Source organism: Neophocaena asiaeorientalis, unplaced genomic scaffold (genome assembly GCF_003031525.2).
Source record: "Neophocaena asiaeorientalis asiaeorientalis breed wild unplaced genomic scaffold, Neophocaena_asiaeorientalis_V1.1 scaffold225, whole genome shotgun sequence".
NCBI lineage: Eukaryota > Metazoa > Chordata > Mammalia > Artiodactyla > Phocoenidae > Neophocaena > Neophocaena asiaeorientalis.
The window spans coordinates 2,253,098-2,270,041 of NW_020172364.1; the positions used below are offsets into that span (position 1 = coordinate 2,253,098).

The window sequence follows — 16,944 nt, forward strand, 5'->3', positions numbered from 1 at the left end:
TGCCAATGCAAGGGACATGGGTTTGAGCCCTGGTCCGGGAAGATCCCACATGCCGCAGAGCAACTAGGCCCGTGAGCCACAACTACTGAGTCTGCGCGTCTGGAGCCTGTGCTCCACAACAAGAGAGGCCGCGACAGCGAGAGGCCCGCGCACCGCGATGAAGAGGGGCCCCCGCTCGCTGCAACTAGAGAAAGCCCTCGCACAGAAACGAAGACCCAACACAGCCAAAAATTAATTAATTAATTAGTTTTTAAATAAATATGGGCAAAGACCTGAAGAGACACCTCACCAAAGACATACAGATGGCAAGTAAGCATATGAGAAGATGCTCCATATCATATGTTATCAGGAAAATGCAAATTAAAACACTGAGATACCGCTACACACCTTTTGGAAGGGCCAAAATCCAAAACACTGACAACACCAAATGCTGGCGAGGATGTGAAGCAACAGGAGCTCTCATTCATTGCTGGTGGGAATGCAAAATGGTACAGCCACTTTGGAACAGTTTGGCAGTTTCTTACAAAACTAAACATACGCTTACCATGTGATCCAGCAATCATACTTCTTGGTATTTACCCAAATGAATTGAAGCTGTGTCTACACAAAACGCTGTACACAGATGTTTATAGTAGCTTTATTTATGATTACCAAACTTGGATGTCCTTCAGTAGGTCAGAAGATAAGTAAACTGTGGTACATCCAGACAATGGAATATTATTCAACACTAAACAGAAATGAGCTATCAAGCCATGAAAAGATATGGAGGAAACTTAAATACATATTACTAAGTGAAAGAAGCCATCCTGAAAAGGCTATATACTGTATGATTCCAACTATGTAACATTTTAGAAAAGACAAAACTAGAAGCAAAAAAAAGATCAGTGGTTGTCAGGGGTTGGAGGCAGGGAGGAATGAAGAGCATATTTACGGCACTGAGACTATTCTGTAAGATATTACAATGGTGGATACATGTTGGACACGTGTCATTATATATTTCTCCAAACTCACAGAATGTACAACATCAAGAGTGAACCCTAATGTAAACTATGGACTCTGGGTGATAATGATGTGTCCATGTAGGTTCATCAGTTGTAACAAAAGCACTGCTCTGGTGCAGGATGTCAACAGTGGGGGAGGCTATGTTGCGGGGGGACAGGGGGTGTGGGAACTCTTTGAACTTGCCGCTCAATTGTGCTGTGAACCTAAAACTGCTCTAAAACATTTAAGTTTACTAATTTTGAAAAATGCAAAAAAATCATTTTAGCGATTTTATTTCAAAATAGGATAGAAAATATCCAATAGCATTATACAGAATTAGGCTAAGTACTGTTTAGTGACGTTTTTCCCCCACTATACATGTATATAAACATAAACACGTTTACATCCTGGTTCTCAACGTAAAATGTACTTCTTAATGTGGATATAGTCAAAAAAGTTTGAAAGCCAATGATTTCAAAGCTGTATGTTTCGTTTGCCTTTCAAAACACAAATGAATTTTCCTCCTCCTCTGTTAGAAGCCAATCATGACATACCTGCGCCAACATAATTTACAGCTTTAGCGGCTCTGACCGCAGCTTCTCCGAGCTTTTTTCTTACTTCAGGTTTAATACCAGGCTATGAAAAGATATTTGAAATAAATTTCCATTAGTACTTTGTTCTACTCGAAGTTTCCATTAAGATTCAATAGTACATTTCTAGGTATCAAATATTGCATTAAAGAGATAAGGATAAATATCTAATGTTGTACATTTCAGCATGAAATACTGTCTTATACCACAGTTCAACTGTCCCTATACCAAAGTTTAATGATTCTGTTAGTAATTTCTATGAATTGCAGATATTACTTAGCATAATGACTTATCTCTGTCCCTTGTACCTACAAAATGACTATCTTTTTTCTTTTCTTTTTTTTTTTTTTGGCCGTGCTGTGCGGCTTGCAGGATCCTAGATCCCCAACCAGGGATGGAACCCAGGCCCACAACAGTGAAAGCACTTAGTCCTAACCACTGGACTGCCACAGAATTCCCCAAAATAACTCTCATGATCATATGTCCACTTAAAATTACATATATCAATACAAAAACTTTGAATCTCTATTTGTTTCAAGATGATAAAGCAATCTAGGTCATATGCCCAATAATTATCTTGGAATAATGGTAAATGTTGAGATTACAAGTTAATAAGAAAGGTTCAGGGACTTCCCTGGCGGTCCAGTGGTTAAGATTTCGCACTTCCATTGCAGGGGGCGCAGGGAAATAAGATCCCGTGTGCCATGCATGGCGCGGCCAAAAAAAAAAAGGTTCATAAAATGTATATCAATAAGTAGGCAAAGCCTTTTAACACTGTTAAATAGCTCTCTACAGATTTTTATTTAAGCAGTCACTGCTTGAAAATAAGGCTTTATTGAAATTATTGTTGACATTTACTTCAGACGGTATAATATACTCTGCAACAGAAACTGAATTTTGAATACAGTATGAGAATAACTAACTGATTAATAAGAAACCTTAGATCTCTGACCTTTTAGAAATACATATTGAAAAAAACATGCATATAACTTTGGACAAGAGGCCTACGGCAGTAGCAGATTCCAAAGAAATGTGAATCTGAAAATAGGTAATCCTAGGAGTAGGCCTTGACCCGGGTGACGACCTGAGTCAATCAAGAGGTAGACTCAGATGTAAACAATTATAAGGGGGCAAAAGTGGCCAAATAAGAGCAAATCCAAATCTCTCCTCTATACAGCATAACCTTCAAGTTCGGAAGATGACTAATATAGGAACATCTGAAACACCAGTTAAAAGAATGTTCTTCATAAAAAATACATTCAATGAACAAGACCATTCCATTCCTCAAACACGCTAGTTAATTACAATTTAAAATCTGCATGGAAATGGTAGCTGTTCACTGTAAGTCAGATACTACTTGGATCAGAGCAGATTTTCCCAGATACCACCCAGAAGGATCATGGTCTTAGTGCGCCCTCAGTATGGCAGCCCCAGAATATCAACCCTTCCTCATCCCCAACACTGCAGTGAGGCTGTATTACTACTGGGGAATGGTTGTTCAGCAGGACTTTGGGGGAATACTAGCTTCACAGATTTCTGACCCAAAAGTCAGTGACTGAGATTTACAATATACAGAAGTTGACAAATTTCTTTACAAGATCCTTACCCCTGGGGCCTCCTCAATGATCTTCTGATGTCTCCTCTGTACACTACAGTCTCTTTCAAACAAGTACACAGCATTGCCATGGTGGTCACCAAACACCTGGACTTCCACATGCCTATTTAAAAACCCAATGAGAAGCTTCCATTTGCAGGTTGAACATTCAAGAAAAAAAATTACATATATGAAATGAGTGAGAAAAAAGACAGAAAACACTGGAGACCATATTTATGACCTCACAGTAGGGGCAAGCCACAAGTACAAACTGCCAAGGAAAAGACTGATAAGTCTGAATACATCAGAATTACAAGTTACAGTCACAATTCATGTATCCTCAAAAAGTCAATGAAAACATATTTTTATGATCAGGGGATTTTAAAAAAGCAACTCTTACAGTCAGATTTTATAAACTAAGGCAGACTGGAAATTATAATGGCTCATCCATAGAAAGGTTAAGAAATAAATTTATATGGATCATTCATTTTTTAAGAATATACTAACATTAAATCATAAAAAACAAGATAAGGAACTTTAATGTTGAGTGTAAAATAGTAAAATTATCAGAAATCATATTAAGAGTAAATGCAGGACTTCCCTGGTGGCACAGTGGTTAAGAATCCACCTGCCAATGCAGGGGACATGGGTTCGAGCCCTGGTCCAGGAAGATCCCACATGCCGCGGAGCAACTAAGCCCATGCGCCACAACTACCGAGCCTGCGCTCTAGAGCCCGTGCGCCACAACTATTGAGCCCTCATGCCACAACTACTGAAGCCCGTGTGCCTAGAGCCCGTGCTCCACAACAAGAGAAGCCACTGCAATGAGAAGCCTGCTCACTGCAACTAGAGAAAAGCCCGTGTGCAGCAACGAACACCCAACACAGCCAAAAATAAATAAATAAATAACTTTATTTTTTTTAAAAAAAGAGTAAATGCACATAACACTTAAGAAAATAAGGGTAACACAGACCATTTGGTGAACATGAAAGCATTCTTCTCAGGAGATTCATTTTGATATGTTCACACCGTAGATCACCTCACACATTCACCACCATAATACAGAAATGAGTGACCAGCAAACATTTTTTTTCTGTTGAGTTTTTTTTTTTTTTTTTAAGATTTTGGGGGTAGGAGTTTATTAATTAATTTATTTATTTTTGCTGTGTTGGGTCTTCGTTTCTGTGCGAGGGCTTTCTCTAGTTGTGGCAAGCGGGGGCCACTCTTCATTGCGGTGTGCAGGTCTCTCACTATCGCAGCCTCTCTTGTTGCGGAGCACAGGCTCCAGATGCGCAGGCTCAGTAGTTGTGGCTTACGGGCCCAGCCGCTCCGTGGTATGTGGGATCTTCCCGGACCGGGGCACGAACCCGTGTCCGCTGCATCGGCAGGCGGACTCTCAACCACTGCGCCACCAGGGAAGCCCTCTGTTGAGTTTTTAAAATAAAAATTGTCAAACATAGAAGAAATTTTTTTAAAAACCCATAAGTCTTATAAATGTACTATTTCAGCACAGTGGCTCATTTCTCTTCCTTTCTGTTTACCTCATGAAACACTTCATTAAACCACTTGGAAGAATTTTTTTTCTTGATATATCATTTCTACTGAATGTTCCATTTAAAAATTTCCCAACTTGTCCAACATATTCTCTTGACAAAATAATAGGAGCTGATTTCTTCCTTTTGGATGTGCTTCCTTGATCTTTCCTCCTATTTTTACTTGCCCTTAAGCTACTAACACCAAACACATTCTCGCTATTATTATTTTGAATAAACTTATCTGTGAGATCAATTAAGAATAAAAAAACCAAGAGATTTTATTTTGCCTTTGTTTATTCTTTCTCAATCACTCTTCCTTTCTTTAAAGAGATCCAAGTTTCTGACCTGCATCATTTTCCTTCTCCCTGAAGAACTTAACCATTTCTTGTAAAGCAAGTCTACTGGTGACAAAATCCCTCAATTTTTGCTTGTCTGAGGAAGTCCTTATTTCTCCTTCAAGTGTGAAGGATAATTTCACCGGACACAGAATTTATAGGTTGATTTTTTTTCTTTCAACCCTTTATAAATATTTTACTCCACTCTATTCTTTTTTTTTGCTTGAAAATATGCAGTGTTTATTTCAACAGTCCACTCTATTCTTAAGTCTGATGTATTTCTTTTTTTTTTAAATTTGTTCACGACCCACTATTCTTCTTTTTTTTTTTTTTTGCGGTACGCGGGCCTCTCACTGCTGTGGCCTCTCCCGTTGCGGAGCACAGGCTCCGGACGCGCAGGCTCAGCGGCCATGGCTCACGGGCCCAGCCGCTCCGCGGCATGTGGGATCTTCCTGGACCGGGGCACGAACCCGTGTCCCCTGCATCGTCAGGCGGACTCCCAACCACTGCGCCACCAGGGAAGCCCTCTTCTTCTTTTTTTTTTTTAACATTTTTATTGGAGTATAATTGCTTTACAGTGGTGTGTAGGTTTCTGCTGTACAACAAAGTGTACAGCTATACATATACATATATCCCCATATCTCCTCCCTCTTGCTTCTCCGTCCCACCCTCCCTATCCCACCTCTCTAGGTGGTCACAAAGCACTGAGCTGAACTCACTGTGCTATGTGGCTGCTTCCTACTAGCTATGTCTGATGTATTTCTTATCCTTGCTCCTCTATAGATAAGGTGTTTTTCCCTTGTAGCTTTTTTCAAGACTTTTTTTGTCTTTGGTTTCCTGCCGTTTTAATATGATTCAAAAATTTTTTGACATTTATCCTGCTTTTGGTATACCCTGAACTTCCTGGTTCTATAATTTGGTGTATGTCATTAATTTTGGAAATATCTTGGCCATTATTACTTCAAATATTTCTCCTGCCTCTTTCTTTCTTCCCCTTGTAGTATTCAAATGATGCATATATTACACCTTTTAAAATTGTCCCACAATTCTCAGATATTATGTTCTGTTTGTTTGTTTTCATTATTTCTCTTTGCATTTCAATTTGGGAAGTTTCCACTGACACAAGTTCAAGGTCACTGTTTCTTTTCTCAGCTGTGTCCAGTCTACCCTGAGTCCATCAAATGCATTCCTCATTTCTGTTACAATGTTTCTGATTCCTGGCATTTTCTTTTGATTTTTTTTCTTAGAGTTTCCATCTCTCTGCTTACATTACCCATATGTTCTTGCATGTCACCTACTGCTCCATTAGGGCCCTTAACATATTAGTTACTTTAAATTCTAAACCGGATAATTCCAAAATTTGTGTCATATTTCAGTCTGGTTCTGATGCTTGCTTTTTCTCTTCAGACCATGCTTTTCTTGTCTTTTAGCACGCCCTGTAATTTTTTTTGGTTAAATGCCAGGCCTAATGTGTCACAGAACAGGAACTGAGGTGAACAAAACTTTCATGTGAGATTTTATGTTAGCCTGGCTAGGAGGCAGGCTGTGTTTAATGTCTGCAGTAGCTACAGGTGCCAGAGGCTTCAGTTCCCTCTAGCGTCCTTGTTTTGTTTTTTCTCCTTTTGTCTTTGGGTTTCCCTAAGAACTCCTTAATCAGAGTCTGTGTCTTGCAGCTCTTTCGGTTGTAACCTGGTTATTATATAGGAGCCCTGGTGACATGGCAGTAGGGTGTGGGCGAGGGAAAGCATTCTATAATCTTAGGATTAAATCTCGGTCTTTCAGTGGGTCTGTGTCCCTGTGTGCCTCAGAAGTGTTTCTTAGCTTTTTTTTTTTTTTCTTCCCTTACGTGAAACAGGAAGACTAGAGTTGGCTAACTGCCCTTCCCCCGGGACAGAAAAGGCTCTGGCAAAGTTTCCCTTAGAGTGCTGGCCTTTGGTAGGGAGAACAGACAGCTCTGGGTCTATTTCAGAATGGTTTCTTTTTTCCTCCTCCTGCCCCAAAATGTGAGGGAATTTTTCTTGGATTTTCACTTTGAGAACTTGGTGGTGTCCTTGGAGGAAAAATCTATGAAAATTTGGGGTTCCCCCTAACACTGGGCCCTCACCATCAAGCCAGTCCGCACGCAGCCTCTAGTAATTTGTCAAAATTCCCATTTAAGTGTCCCTATCAGGTTATGGCTCCTGCAGCTTCTGCTCCAGGTTAGCTGATCTTGGCTGTGATTTGCTGTCTTCACTTGCCTGCCCAGATTTCAGGGTGGTGGTTTGCCTTGTGGCCTCAGTTCTCTGATGGGTCTAAAATTCATTGATTTTTATTTTGTTCAGATTTTTACTTGCTTTTTGGGTGTAACAACTTCTATGCTCTTTGCATGTTGGAGCTGAGCTGTTTGTTTTTCAAATTCCAATTGTAAAACTTTACCACGTCCGCTGACTCTCCCTTATCCTTTAGCTGCTCCAGGGAAGAAGGCACTAGAGCAGGAACTCTAGGTTCTGAAGTGAACATACGGGGGCCACACCAGGAGCACAACATAGCTCTTTCCTGACTTCTCAGAAGTCGGAAACACTTTCCTTTGGTTGTTTACAAGGGAAGCTCATTGAGGATCTGTGTTCTGTTAGGATTTCTGCGGTTGTCAAATCACCCTTGTTAGTTTCCTTTTTCTGATGATCCTTTTCTGTGTTGCTTTATCTAACTTAGAGATTCTGGAGCACAGTGTCTGAGAACCAAGAAGTACATCAAATCCCAGTCACTCCAATTCAGCCACTGCTGGGGTCTGGCTAGATGGACAGATGCAGCTGGTTTCTAGTAGGAATGCCTTGATATTTTCTAAGAGTTCTAAAGTTTTTATTTTCCTATTCACAGTTTTTTAAAATAGATTTTATTTATTTATTTATTGGCTGCGTTGGGTCTTTGTTGCTGTGCATGGGCTTTTCTCTAGTTGCCGCGAGTGGGGGCTACCCTTCGTTGAGGTGCGTGGGCTTCTCATTGCGGTGGCTTCTCTTGTTGTGGAGCACGGGCTCTAGAGCGCAGGCTCAGTAGTTGTGGCACACGGGCTTAGTTGCTCCGCGGCATGTGGGATCTTCCTGGACCAGGGCTTGAACCCGTGTCCCGCGCATTGGCAGATGGATTCTTCACCACTGTGCCACCAGGGAAGCCCCATGGCATTGGCTTTGACAAATATTTGCCTCCTAGAAGTTTTATCAGTAAGATGAACATGCAGTAGCCAGTCTTCCACTGGACAGAGCAGGAGTGGCCTGCGTGGCTGCCATGGTTCGGCCCAGAGGAGACTCCACAACCCTCTGGAAACATCTCCCCCTCGCTCAACTGTTTTTAAAAACATTCGCAAAACTTTCCCTCACCTGCTGTGTTACAAAGATCTAACTAAAATAGACCTCCCTATAGGTTTTACCCAAAGGTTAAAAAAAAAAAAAAAAAAGTCCCATTTCTTTTTCACATAAAAACAGTGCAACTGAGAAATGCAAATCAAAACTACAATGAGGCATCACCTCACCCCGGTCAGAGCAGCCATCATCAAAAAATCCACAAACAGTAACTGCTAGAGAAGGTGTGGAGGAAAGGGAGCCCTCCCGCACTATTGGTGGGAATGTAAACTGGCACAACCACTATGGAGAACAGCATGGAGGCTCCCCAAGAAGCTAAAAATGGAGCTACCATACGATCCAGCAATCCTACTCTTGGGCATATATCCAGAGAAAAACATGGTTCAAAGGATACATGCACCCCAGTGTTCACTGTAGTGCTGTTTACGATAGGCAGGACATGGAAGCAACCCAAATGTCCATCAACAGACGAATGGACAAAGATGAGGTACACATATCAATGGAACATCACTCAGCCACCAAAAAGAACGAAACAATGCCATCTGCAGCAACATGGATGAAACCGGAGACCATCATACGAAGTGAAGTCAGACAGAGAAAGACAAATATCATATGACATGACTCATATGCAGAATCTGCTTGACCCAAAAGGCTGGCGAGGTTAAGCCTCTTAAGCAGGAGCCATTGTTTCCTTTCAAAGCAGGGGATGGAGGGATCTGCTGAGAACCGAGAAGAGAGGGCCCTCACAACCCCTGGCCTCTGCTTCCTCTGTGGCTGCCCCAGCCAGATCTCCTCATCTCATCTGTTCCTTTTCTCGTCCAAAGTCACATGCAGGACCCATTACATAATTTATGGATCCACTGCAAAATGAAAATGCAGGGCCCCTTTTAAAATGTTATTAAGAATTTTAAAATGCCTCCACGGGGTATTAAACCAAATATGGACCCTTCCGAGCTTAGGGCCCTGTGCAACTGTCCAGGTCACATGCCTGGGAAATGGGTCCTGGTCTCATGATTCATGTGTGTGTTAGGTCAGGAGCTGGATCTGAGTCTTCTGCTCATGAAGGCGCTATACAAGGTCAGTTACTGGAGGCCCTGGAGCAGCCAGACAGGCATCGGCAGGCAGACGTGACTCTGAGAACTGGTCGATACTTCACCTTCTGGCCCTGCTTCTCCATCTGTAACAGGGATCATGATACCCTCCCACATTTTTAATCCCTCTAGAATGTGCACTGAATATGAAGTGAGGAAGGAATCTGATTTTTTTTTTTAATTCTCTAAAATAGTACACTTTGAAGATTGTTATCTATCCTAACCTTTCAGATAAGCTCAATAGTTCTGATCAGATTTATTATATAATACATCTTGATTTCTACTTTTCTCAGTTATCAGCACCACCCTGACAGTCTTCTGGTACTCCATTAACTCAACAGATAATTACTTAGCAGAATATGAAATAGTGATTATCATGATATTGAAATGTTATTACTAGAAAACACAGAAGAGAAATATGTAGAAATGCTAATACTTATACTAGGAGAATGAGCTTATGACTGACTTGGTTTTCCATCTCTTGTATTTTCCAAGTTTGTAATGTATTCATATTATTTCTATATTTAAAAAAATATTACTGATGCCTATCATGAAGAAAATAATGCCAGGTAATATATATGGGAAAATAAAAAGAAAGAAACTACCAGGTCCTTGATTCCCAGGAGCTTCCCAGGTATTGAGAGTATAAATTACAACGTGAGGTAATATTTAGCTAACATTTCACAAGTAAAGAATCTACATCTTCAAAAATGTTTCAGGCATTGAGTTACAGTCACTGAAATAGCTGGCTGTTGTCTCCACGACAATTTTAACTCAAGAGTATGCCAATGTGGATAGTTAGCCTATCCTTTTCTGAAAGCTACTGTGGAAAGGAACCTTCAATTCACCTTAGAACTTCCTCCATTTTTGCCTTATTTCCCACTAATAGGTGGCATACGTTGTGCTCTTTTTTTTAACTATCACATTCTAAATGAATTTAATTACTGTGCCATGCTCAGGGACAGTTCTAAGTTTTGTAGGGCTTGAAACAAAAACAATTTGGGAGCCCACTTTAAGATGAGTACAAAATTGGGTACAGGTTCTTCAAAGAGGTTCATGCAAGAGAAGGGCCTGAAGCTTTAGTTCATTACCTTCAAGGTAAATCTCTCTCTGGTCATGCTCCCCAAATGAATTTTTCTCTATAAAGTCACTTGACTTACAGGTTTATATGTGTGTGTGTGTGTGTGTGTGTGTGTGTGTGTGTGTATTTAACACAAAATCTATGAAACAAGAAGCTTTTATAATCAATATCTTATTTTAAGCAATACACATGAAAATAAAATTCCTGATAATAAAATAAATTAGAAATCCACATAGTATCTGCTATAGTGGTACCCAGAGAAGCAGTTCGGTGTGGTCACTTAGAGTGTGAATTCTGGAGTCAAACTGCCTAGATTCAAATCCCAGCTTCACCACTTCCCAGCTGGGAGACGTCAGGCAAGTCAGATGACCACTCTGTTGCTCAGTATTTTCACCTGAAAAATGGGAACAGGGTCCACCTAATGGGATTGTTGCAGGAATTAGACTAGAAATAGAAGGATAGCAAGATTGCTACTTAGTATATGTAAAAGACTTAGAACCTGGCACATGGTTAAGTGCAATGTAAGGATGAGCTATTAGTATATTTGTTAACATATCACTTACAATTCAATTTGGCTAACTATTACCATTTTCTGAGCATCTCAAATGATGCTTTATCTGTAAGATAGAGCTTAGCTTCTTACAAGAATTTTTTTTATTTTGAAAAGACTCTAAATTCCATCAACAAGAAATGAATTGAGGACTTCCCTGGTGGCGCAGTGGTTAAGAATCCACCTGCCAGTGCAGAGGACACGGGTTCGATCGCTGGTCCGGGAAGATCTCACATGCCACAGAGCAACTACGTCCGTGCGCCACAATTACTGAGCCTGAGCTCTGGAGCCCGCAAGCCACAACTACTGAGCCCACGTGCCACCACTACTGAAGCCCGGGCGCCTAGAGCCCGTGCTCCGCAACAAGAGAAGCCACTGCAACGAGAAGCCTGCGCACCACAACGAAGGGTAGCCCCCACTTGCCGCAACTAGAGAAAAGCCCACGCACAGCAACGAAGACCCAACGCAGCCAAAAATTAATTAATTAAAAAATTTTTGAGTCAGAAGAAAAAGCTGAACCCACCTTGGTGTGTCCACAAACTTCTCAATCAGCATCGCATCATCATTGAAAGACTTCTTAGCTTCTCTCCGCGCTGATTCTAATTGCTCTTGAAATTCTTTTTCGGATCTAATGATCCTCATACCCTAATATGGAAAGATAGTTACGACTACAACGTAAGTAAAACAAATTAGATAGCCCAAAATGGAAAACACGAGCATGCGCAATCTTACTTTTCCTCCTCCACCACGGATGGCTTTAATCATGACAGGGTAACCGACTCTCCCAGCATGCTCTTTCAGGCACTGGTCTGATTGGTCCTCACCGTGATAACCTTCCACAACAGGCACTCCAGCAGCAGCCATGATGGATTTGGCTGTGCTTTAGAATAAAAAAACCACGATGTCCTAAATCTATGGATTATTTCATACAAGAGAAACACAAATACTTCCTAGTCTATAAAATACAATGGAAGTTTAAAAATAAAACATTCCATAGGTAAAAGGACTATAGTCTGAGACAACAAATATCAATACAAATGTCAAAATATCTATTAGTTTTCTCAATCCAGTTTTCATGTGGTAGCTCATCTCACCTTGTTTTTAATCCCCCCAAACTGATTAACATATTGATTAGAAACACTAATTAGTTGAATATTTTCTGTAACTCACTGTAGTAGCAAATAAATAACTTTTGCCTATGATGACAAAAGGGTATAATTAACATGTCTATTATAGTTAAAACAAACCATTTCAATTAGTCTTCCTATGGCTGTATTTAAAAGATATAAACTTGGGCTTCCCTGGTGCGCAGTGGTTGAGAGTCCGCCTGCCGATGCAGGGGACACAGGTTCGTGCCCCGGTCCGGGAAGATCCCACATGCCGCGGAGGGGCTGGGCCCGTGAGCCATGGCCGCTGAGCCTGTGCTCCGCAACGGGAGAGGCCACAACAGTGAGAGGCCCGCATACCGCAAAAAAAAAAAAAAAAAAAAAAAAAGATATAAACTCATACCTCTTTATACCCATGTCTCTAATTGCTGATGAAGGAGGACCTATAAAAATAATTCCTTCTTGCTTACACAGTTCGGCAAATTCCATGTTTTCTGAGAGAAAACCATATCCCGGATGGATAGCCTAGAAAGGAGAAATGAAAGGATAAACCTTCTAGTGCTCCCCTGGCAGACTCTGATGCAGGTGATGGAATCTTCCTCTGGGGAGGCCTCTCCCTATACTGGTGATAGGTATACTATGGTCTCTATCAGAATATGTTTCTAAAGAGGGGTTTCTTTAGAACTTTAATACTAAAGTTCTAAAGCCTTACTCACACCAGAAACATCTATATTTCTTTTCATTATGGTAATACACACATCAAATTTACCATTTTAACCACTGTTCAGTGTATAGCTCAGTGGCATTAAGTACATTCACAAACTTGTGCAACCATTACCATCATCCATCATCCCGCAAAGAAACTCTATACCTATTAAATAGTAATTCCCCATTCCCCGATAACCTCTATTTTACTTGCCATCTCTATGAATCTGCCTATTCTCCGTACCTGATAAAAGTGGAATCATACAATATTTGTCCATTTGTCTCTGGCTTATTTTATTTAGCATGATGTTTTTCAAGGTTGATCCATGTATCACAATTTCATTACTTTTTATGGCTGAATAATGATCCACTGCAGGTATATTCCACATTTTGTTCATCCATTCACCTGTTGATGGACGTGTGGATTGTTTCCATCTTTTGGCTATTGTGAATAATGCCACTATGAACACTGGTGTTCAAATACCTGTTTGAGTTCCTGCTTTAAATTCTTTTAGGTATTGGGTTGGCCAAAAAGTGCCTTTGGTTTTTAAGTAAAAATAAAAGACACATTTTTCATTTTCACCATGAACTTCATTGAACAACGTATTCACCCTTTTGCGAGAAATCTCCAGCACAAAGTTTCGCAAACCACTTTTGACACATTCGATCAGTCACAGCACCTTCTCCATACACTGCACGAATCTTTTTCTTTTGTTTCAGTTGCATTTTTACCTTTCTTGAAATAATAAAGCATAATATGCCAAAAATGTTGCTATTTTTCTTCCATCTTCAGTATTAAAATGGCTACACAAAAATTCAGCAATTTTGATGTCTTTTTTATTTATTATTATTACAAAGAAACATGCGGTCTTGCGTTATTCTGACAGAAGATTATGCGTTTTCTGTTGACTAATTCTGGACGCTTTTCATCGAGTGCTGCTTTTAGTTGGTCTAATTGGGAGCAGTACTTGTTGGAATTACTCGTTTGGTTTTCCAGAAGGAGCTCATAATAGAGGACTCTCTTCCAACCCCACCATATATACAACATCACCTTCTTTGGATGAAGACCGGCCTTTGGTGTGGTTGGTGGTGGTTCATTTCACTTGCCCCACGATCTCTTCTGTTCCACATTATTGTACAGTATCCACTTTTCATCACCCATCACAATTTGTTTTAAAAACTGAACATTTTCGTTATGTTTAGGTAGAGAATCACATGCGAAAATATTTTTTTTTGCTTAACTTATGTGGAACCCAAACATCAAAGCAATTAACATAAGCAAGCTGGTGCGAATGATTTTCAACGCTTGATTAGGATATTTTGAGTATGTCGGCTGTCTCCCGCGTGGTATAATGTTGATTGCTCTCAATTAATGTCTCGATTTGATCGCTATCAACTTAGCCTCTCCCGTTGTGGAGCACAGGCTCCGGACGCGCAGGCCCAGCGGCCATGGCTCACGGGCCCAGCCGCTCCGCAGCATGTGGGATCTTCCCAGACTGGGGCATGAACCCGTATCCCCTGCATCGGCAGGCAGGTTCTCAACCACTGCGCCACCAGGGAAGCCCGATAAATCTTTTTCAAATGCACGCTGATATGACAGCTGTCACATACAATCTAACAAAATTGTTTCAAATGAAGTTAAAGACAACTAAGTGCTACTAGAGCCACCTTACAGAAAAAACCGAATGAAACTTTTGGCCAGCCCAATATACACGAAATGTCAAGTAATATCAGCAAGCAGGAGTAAAGGGCTTCAGAGTGGTAAGGGGAGTGGGTGGTTGTTTGCAGTGTCTCCATATAAAGCTGGCCTAGAACTGAAACCACATATCCACAAGCTGAAAAGAGCACCCTAGAATGATATTAACTCATTTAGCTTCAGGTCACTATCTGCCGATGCTACCTTTCCAGAAAAAAAGCTAAGAAGCAAACAAAAGTTCATAGAGTACTAAAGTCTATATATACTTCAGTGAAAGAGGACCCCCCTCATATTTTAACCTAATCACTTGCAACTTACTCAGAGTTTTAAGAAATTTATTTACTTGGCTTTCTAGGCCACAGAAGAGGAAAATCAGTAACTGAATGACAGCAAGATTGCTAAGAGAAACATGCTGATAGTGAAAAGGGAGGAAACAGAGGAAAGCAAAAAGGCTTAAATGGTTTAGTGAGGAATAAGGCAACTCTCCAATAGTTTTGAGGGCATTTTTGTTCTTTTAAAATAATAATTAAGTATGTTTAATTTTAACCAAGTGAATGTAAAAATAAAAAGCGTATCCAACCCTATTTCAAAATAGATATGTCCAAAGAACATTTCAAAATAAAAGCAGTAAGCTTCAGATGTCTGGGAAACTCATGTGAATAGAAAAACCCACATCTTAGTGACAGCAAACAGCAAAATGCTAGATAGTGAATAAAATGCTAAATAATCACATTTTGATGTCAGCCTGGAGTTTTGCTCCTTTTAAACCAAAGTTTAATTTTAGTCATTTTTCATGAAATGTCATATACTATTTATATTAGGCAAAGTAAAACAGGTCTACATCCCAGTCCTCCCTGGTTTTTTAACAGCTTTTTTAAAGGTATGCTTTACAATGCATAACATTCACTCATTTCCAATTTGATGAATTTAGCAAATTTATACAATTGTGCTATAACTGGACTATAAATATAATCCAGTTTTAGAACACTTCTACCAGAAGTTCCTATGTGCATAAATGATCAATCCTTGCTCACAGAACCAGGCAACTACTGACCTGCTTTTTCTCTCTCTAATTTCGCCTCTTTTAGAAGTCTCACACATGGAACCATATAGTCCGTAGCCTTATATGTATGGCTTCTTAAACTTAGCATAATTTTCTGTGGCTCACCCTCAAACGAAAAATGAAATACTGATGCATGCCACAACATGGATGAATACAGCACATTTGTTTACAGATTGTATGGATATATCATATTTTGTTTTTTATTAATTTGGATTTTTCCCAGTTTCTGGCTATTATGAGTAATGCTGTTATAAACATGCATGTACAAGTCTTCATTAATTTTTCTCAGCAATGTTTTATAGTTTTCAGTACATAGGTCTTGAATTGCTTTTGCTAACTTTATTACTAAGTATTTGATTTTCTTTGATGTTATTACAAATGTAACTGTTTCCTTAATTTCATTTTCAAAGTGTTGGTTGCTAGCCTCCTTTCTTTTGGAACAGATACTTAATTTGACAGAACCCTGATTAACTAGATAAATACTCTCCCTTCATAACTAAGAAGAAAAGCTGCTGTCTCCTTGCAAAAAATAATATTCAAACACATTATGGGAATGGCCTCAAGAAGTTTAACTAATTTCTCTTAGGGTGAACACTTTAATATATCCAAACCACAGTATCCTCGAGCATTTGAATGGATTAAAAAGGAAATCTAGGGCTTCCCTGGTGCGCAGTGGTTGAGAGTCCGCCTGCTGATGCAGGGGACACGGAATGCTTCTATTACCAGCGGGCTAATTCCAAGCCATCAGGCATGTATCTAGCTGCCAATTCACCCTGGTGGATCACAGGATTGTAAGCCTGTTTAGATTGTTCATCCCATAGGACTAATATGCCTTTAACAATAAAGACAGAAAACTGGCATCATCTCCTACCCTTAAATCTCTGCCAAAATAATTTCTTCCATGTTTTAGTTTGTGTCTATTCTGCTCTGTGCTTGTTCAAGCATATGCACAGATCCAAAGCTGCTGTTGTTGTTATTAGCTCTGTCTTCAGCAAAAATGAGATGTGTCCTTTCCGTGGTGGAGGGGACAAGCCATACTCTTCAAATTCTTTTTTTTTTTTTTAACATTTTAAAATTTTTGGCCGCGTTGTGTGGCTTGTAAGATCTTAGTTCCCCGACCAGGGATCAAACCTGGGCCCCCGGCAGTTTAAGTCTGGAATCCTAACCATTGGACCACCAGGGAACTCCCTCAAAAATTCTTTTTTTTTTTTCAAATTCTTATTACCAAGAATTTCCTACCCCAATCTGTGATTCTTATGACATTTGGATTTCCTTTTGGTCA

General features: G+C 40.1%; 1 protein-coding gene across 2 annotated transcripts in view; it reads right to left on the reverse strand.

Annotated features, from left to right (window-relative positions):
• MCCC1 (methylcrotonyl-CoA carboxylase subunit 1) overlaps window positions 1-16,944 on the reverse strand; it is a 63,202-nt gene that overhangs the window by 30,162 nt on the left and 16,096 nt on the right. The window contains exons 5-9 of one of the 2 annotated variants that reach the window (XM_024768847.1): window positions 12,602-12,723; window positions 11,825-11,972; window positions 11,616-11,737; window positions 3,178-3,289; window positions 1,536-1,617 (exon numbers count right to left, since the gene is read on the reverse strand). In XM_024768847.1, the coding sequence (XP_024624615.1) occupies window positions 1,536-1,617; window positions 3,178-3,289; window positions 11,616-11,737; window positions 11,825-11,972; window positions 12,602-12,723 (586 nt within the window). The remainder of the gene's footprint in view (window positions 1-1,535; window positions 1,618-3,177; window positions 3,290-11,615; window positions 11,738-11,824; window positions 11,973-12,601; window positions 12,724-16,944) is intronic. The other variant, XM_024768857.1, reaches the window with a different exon arrangement.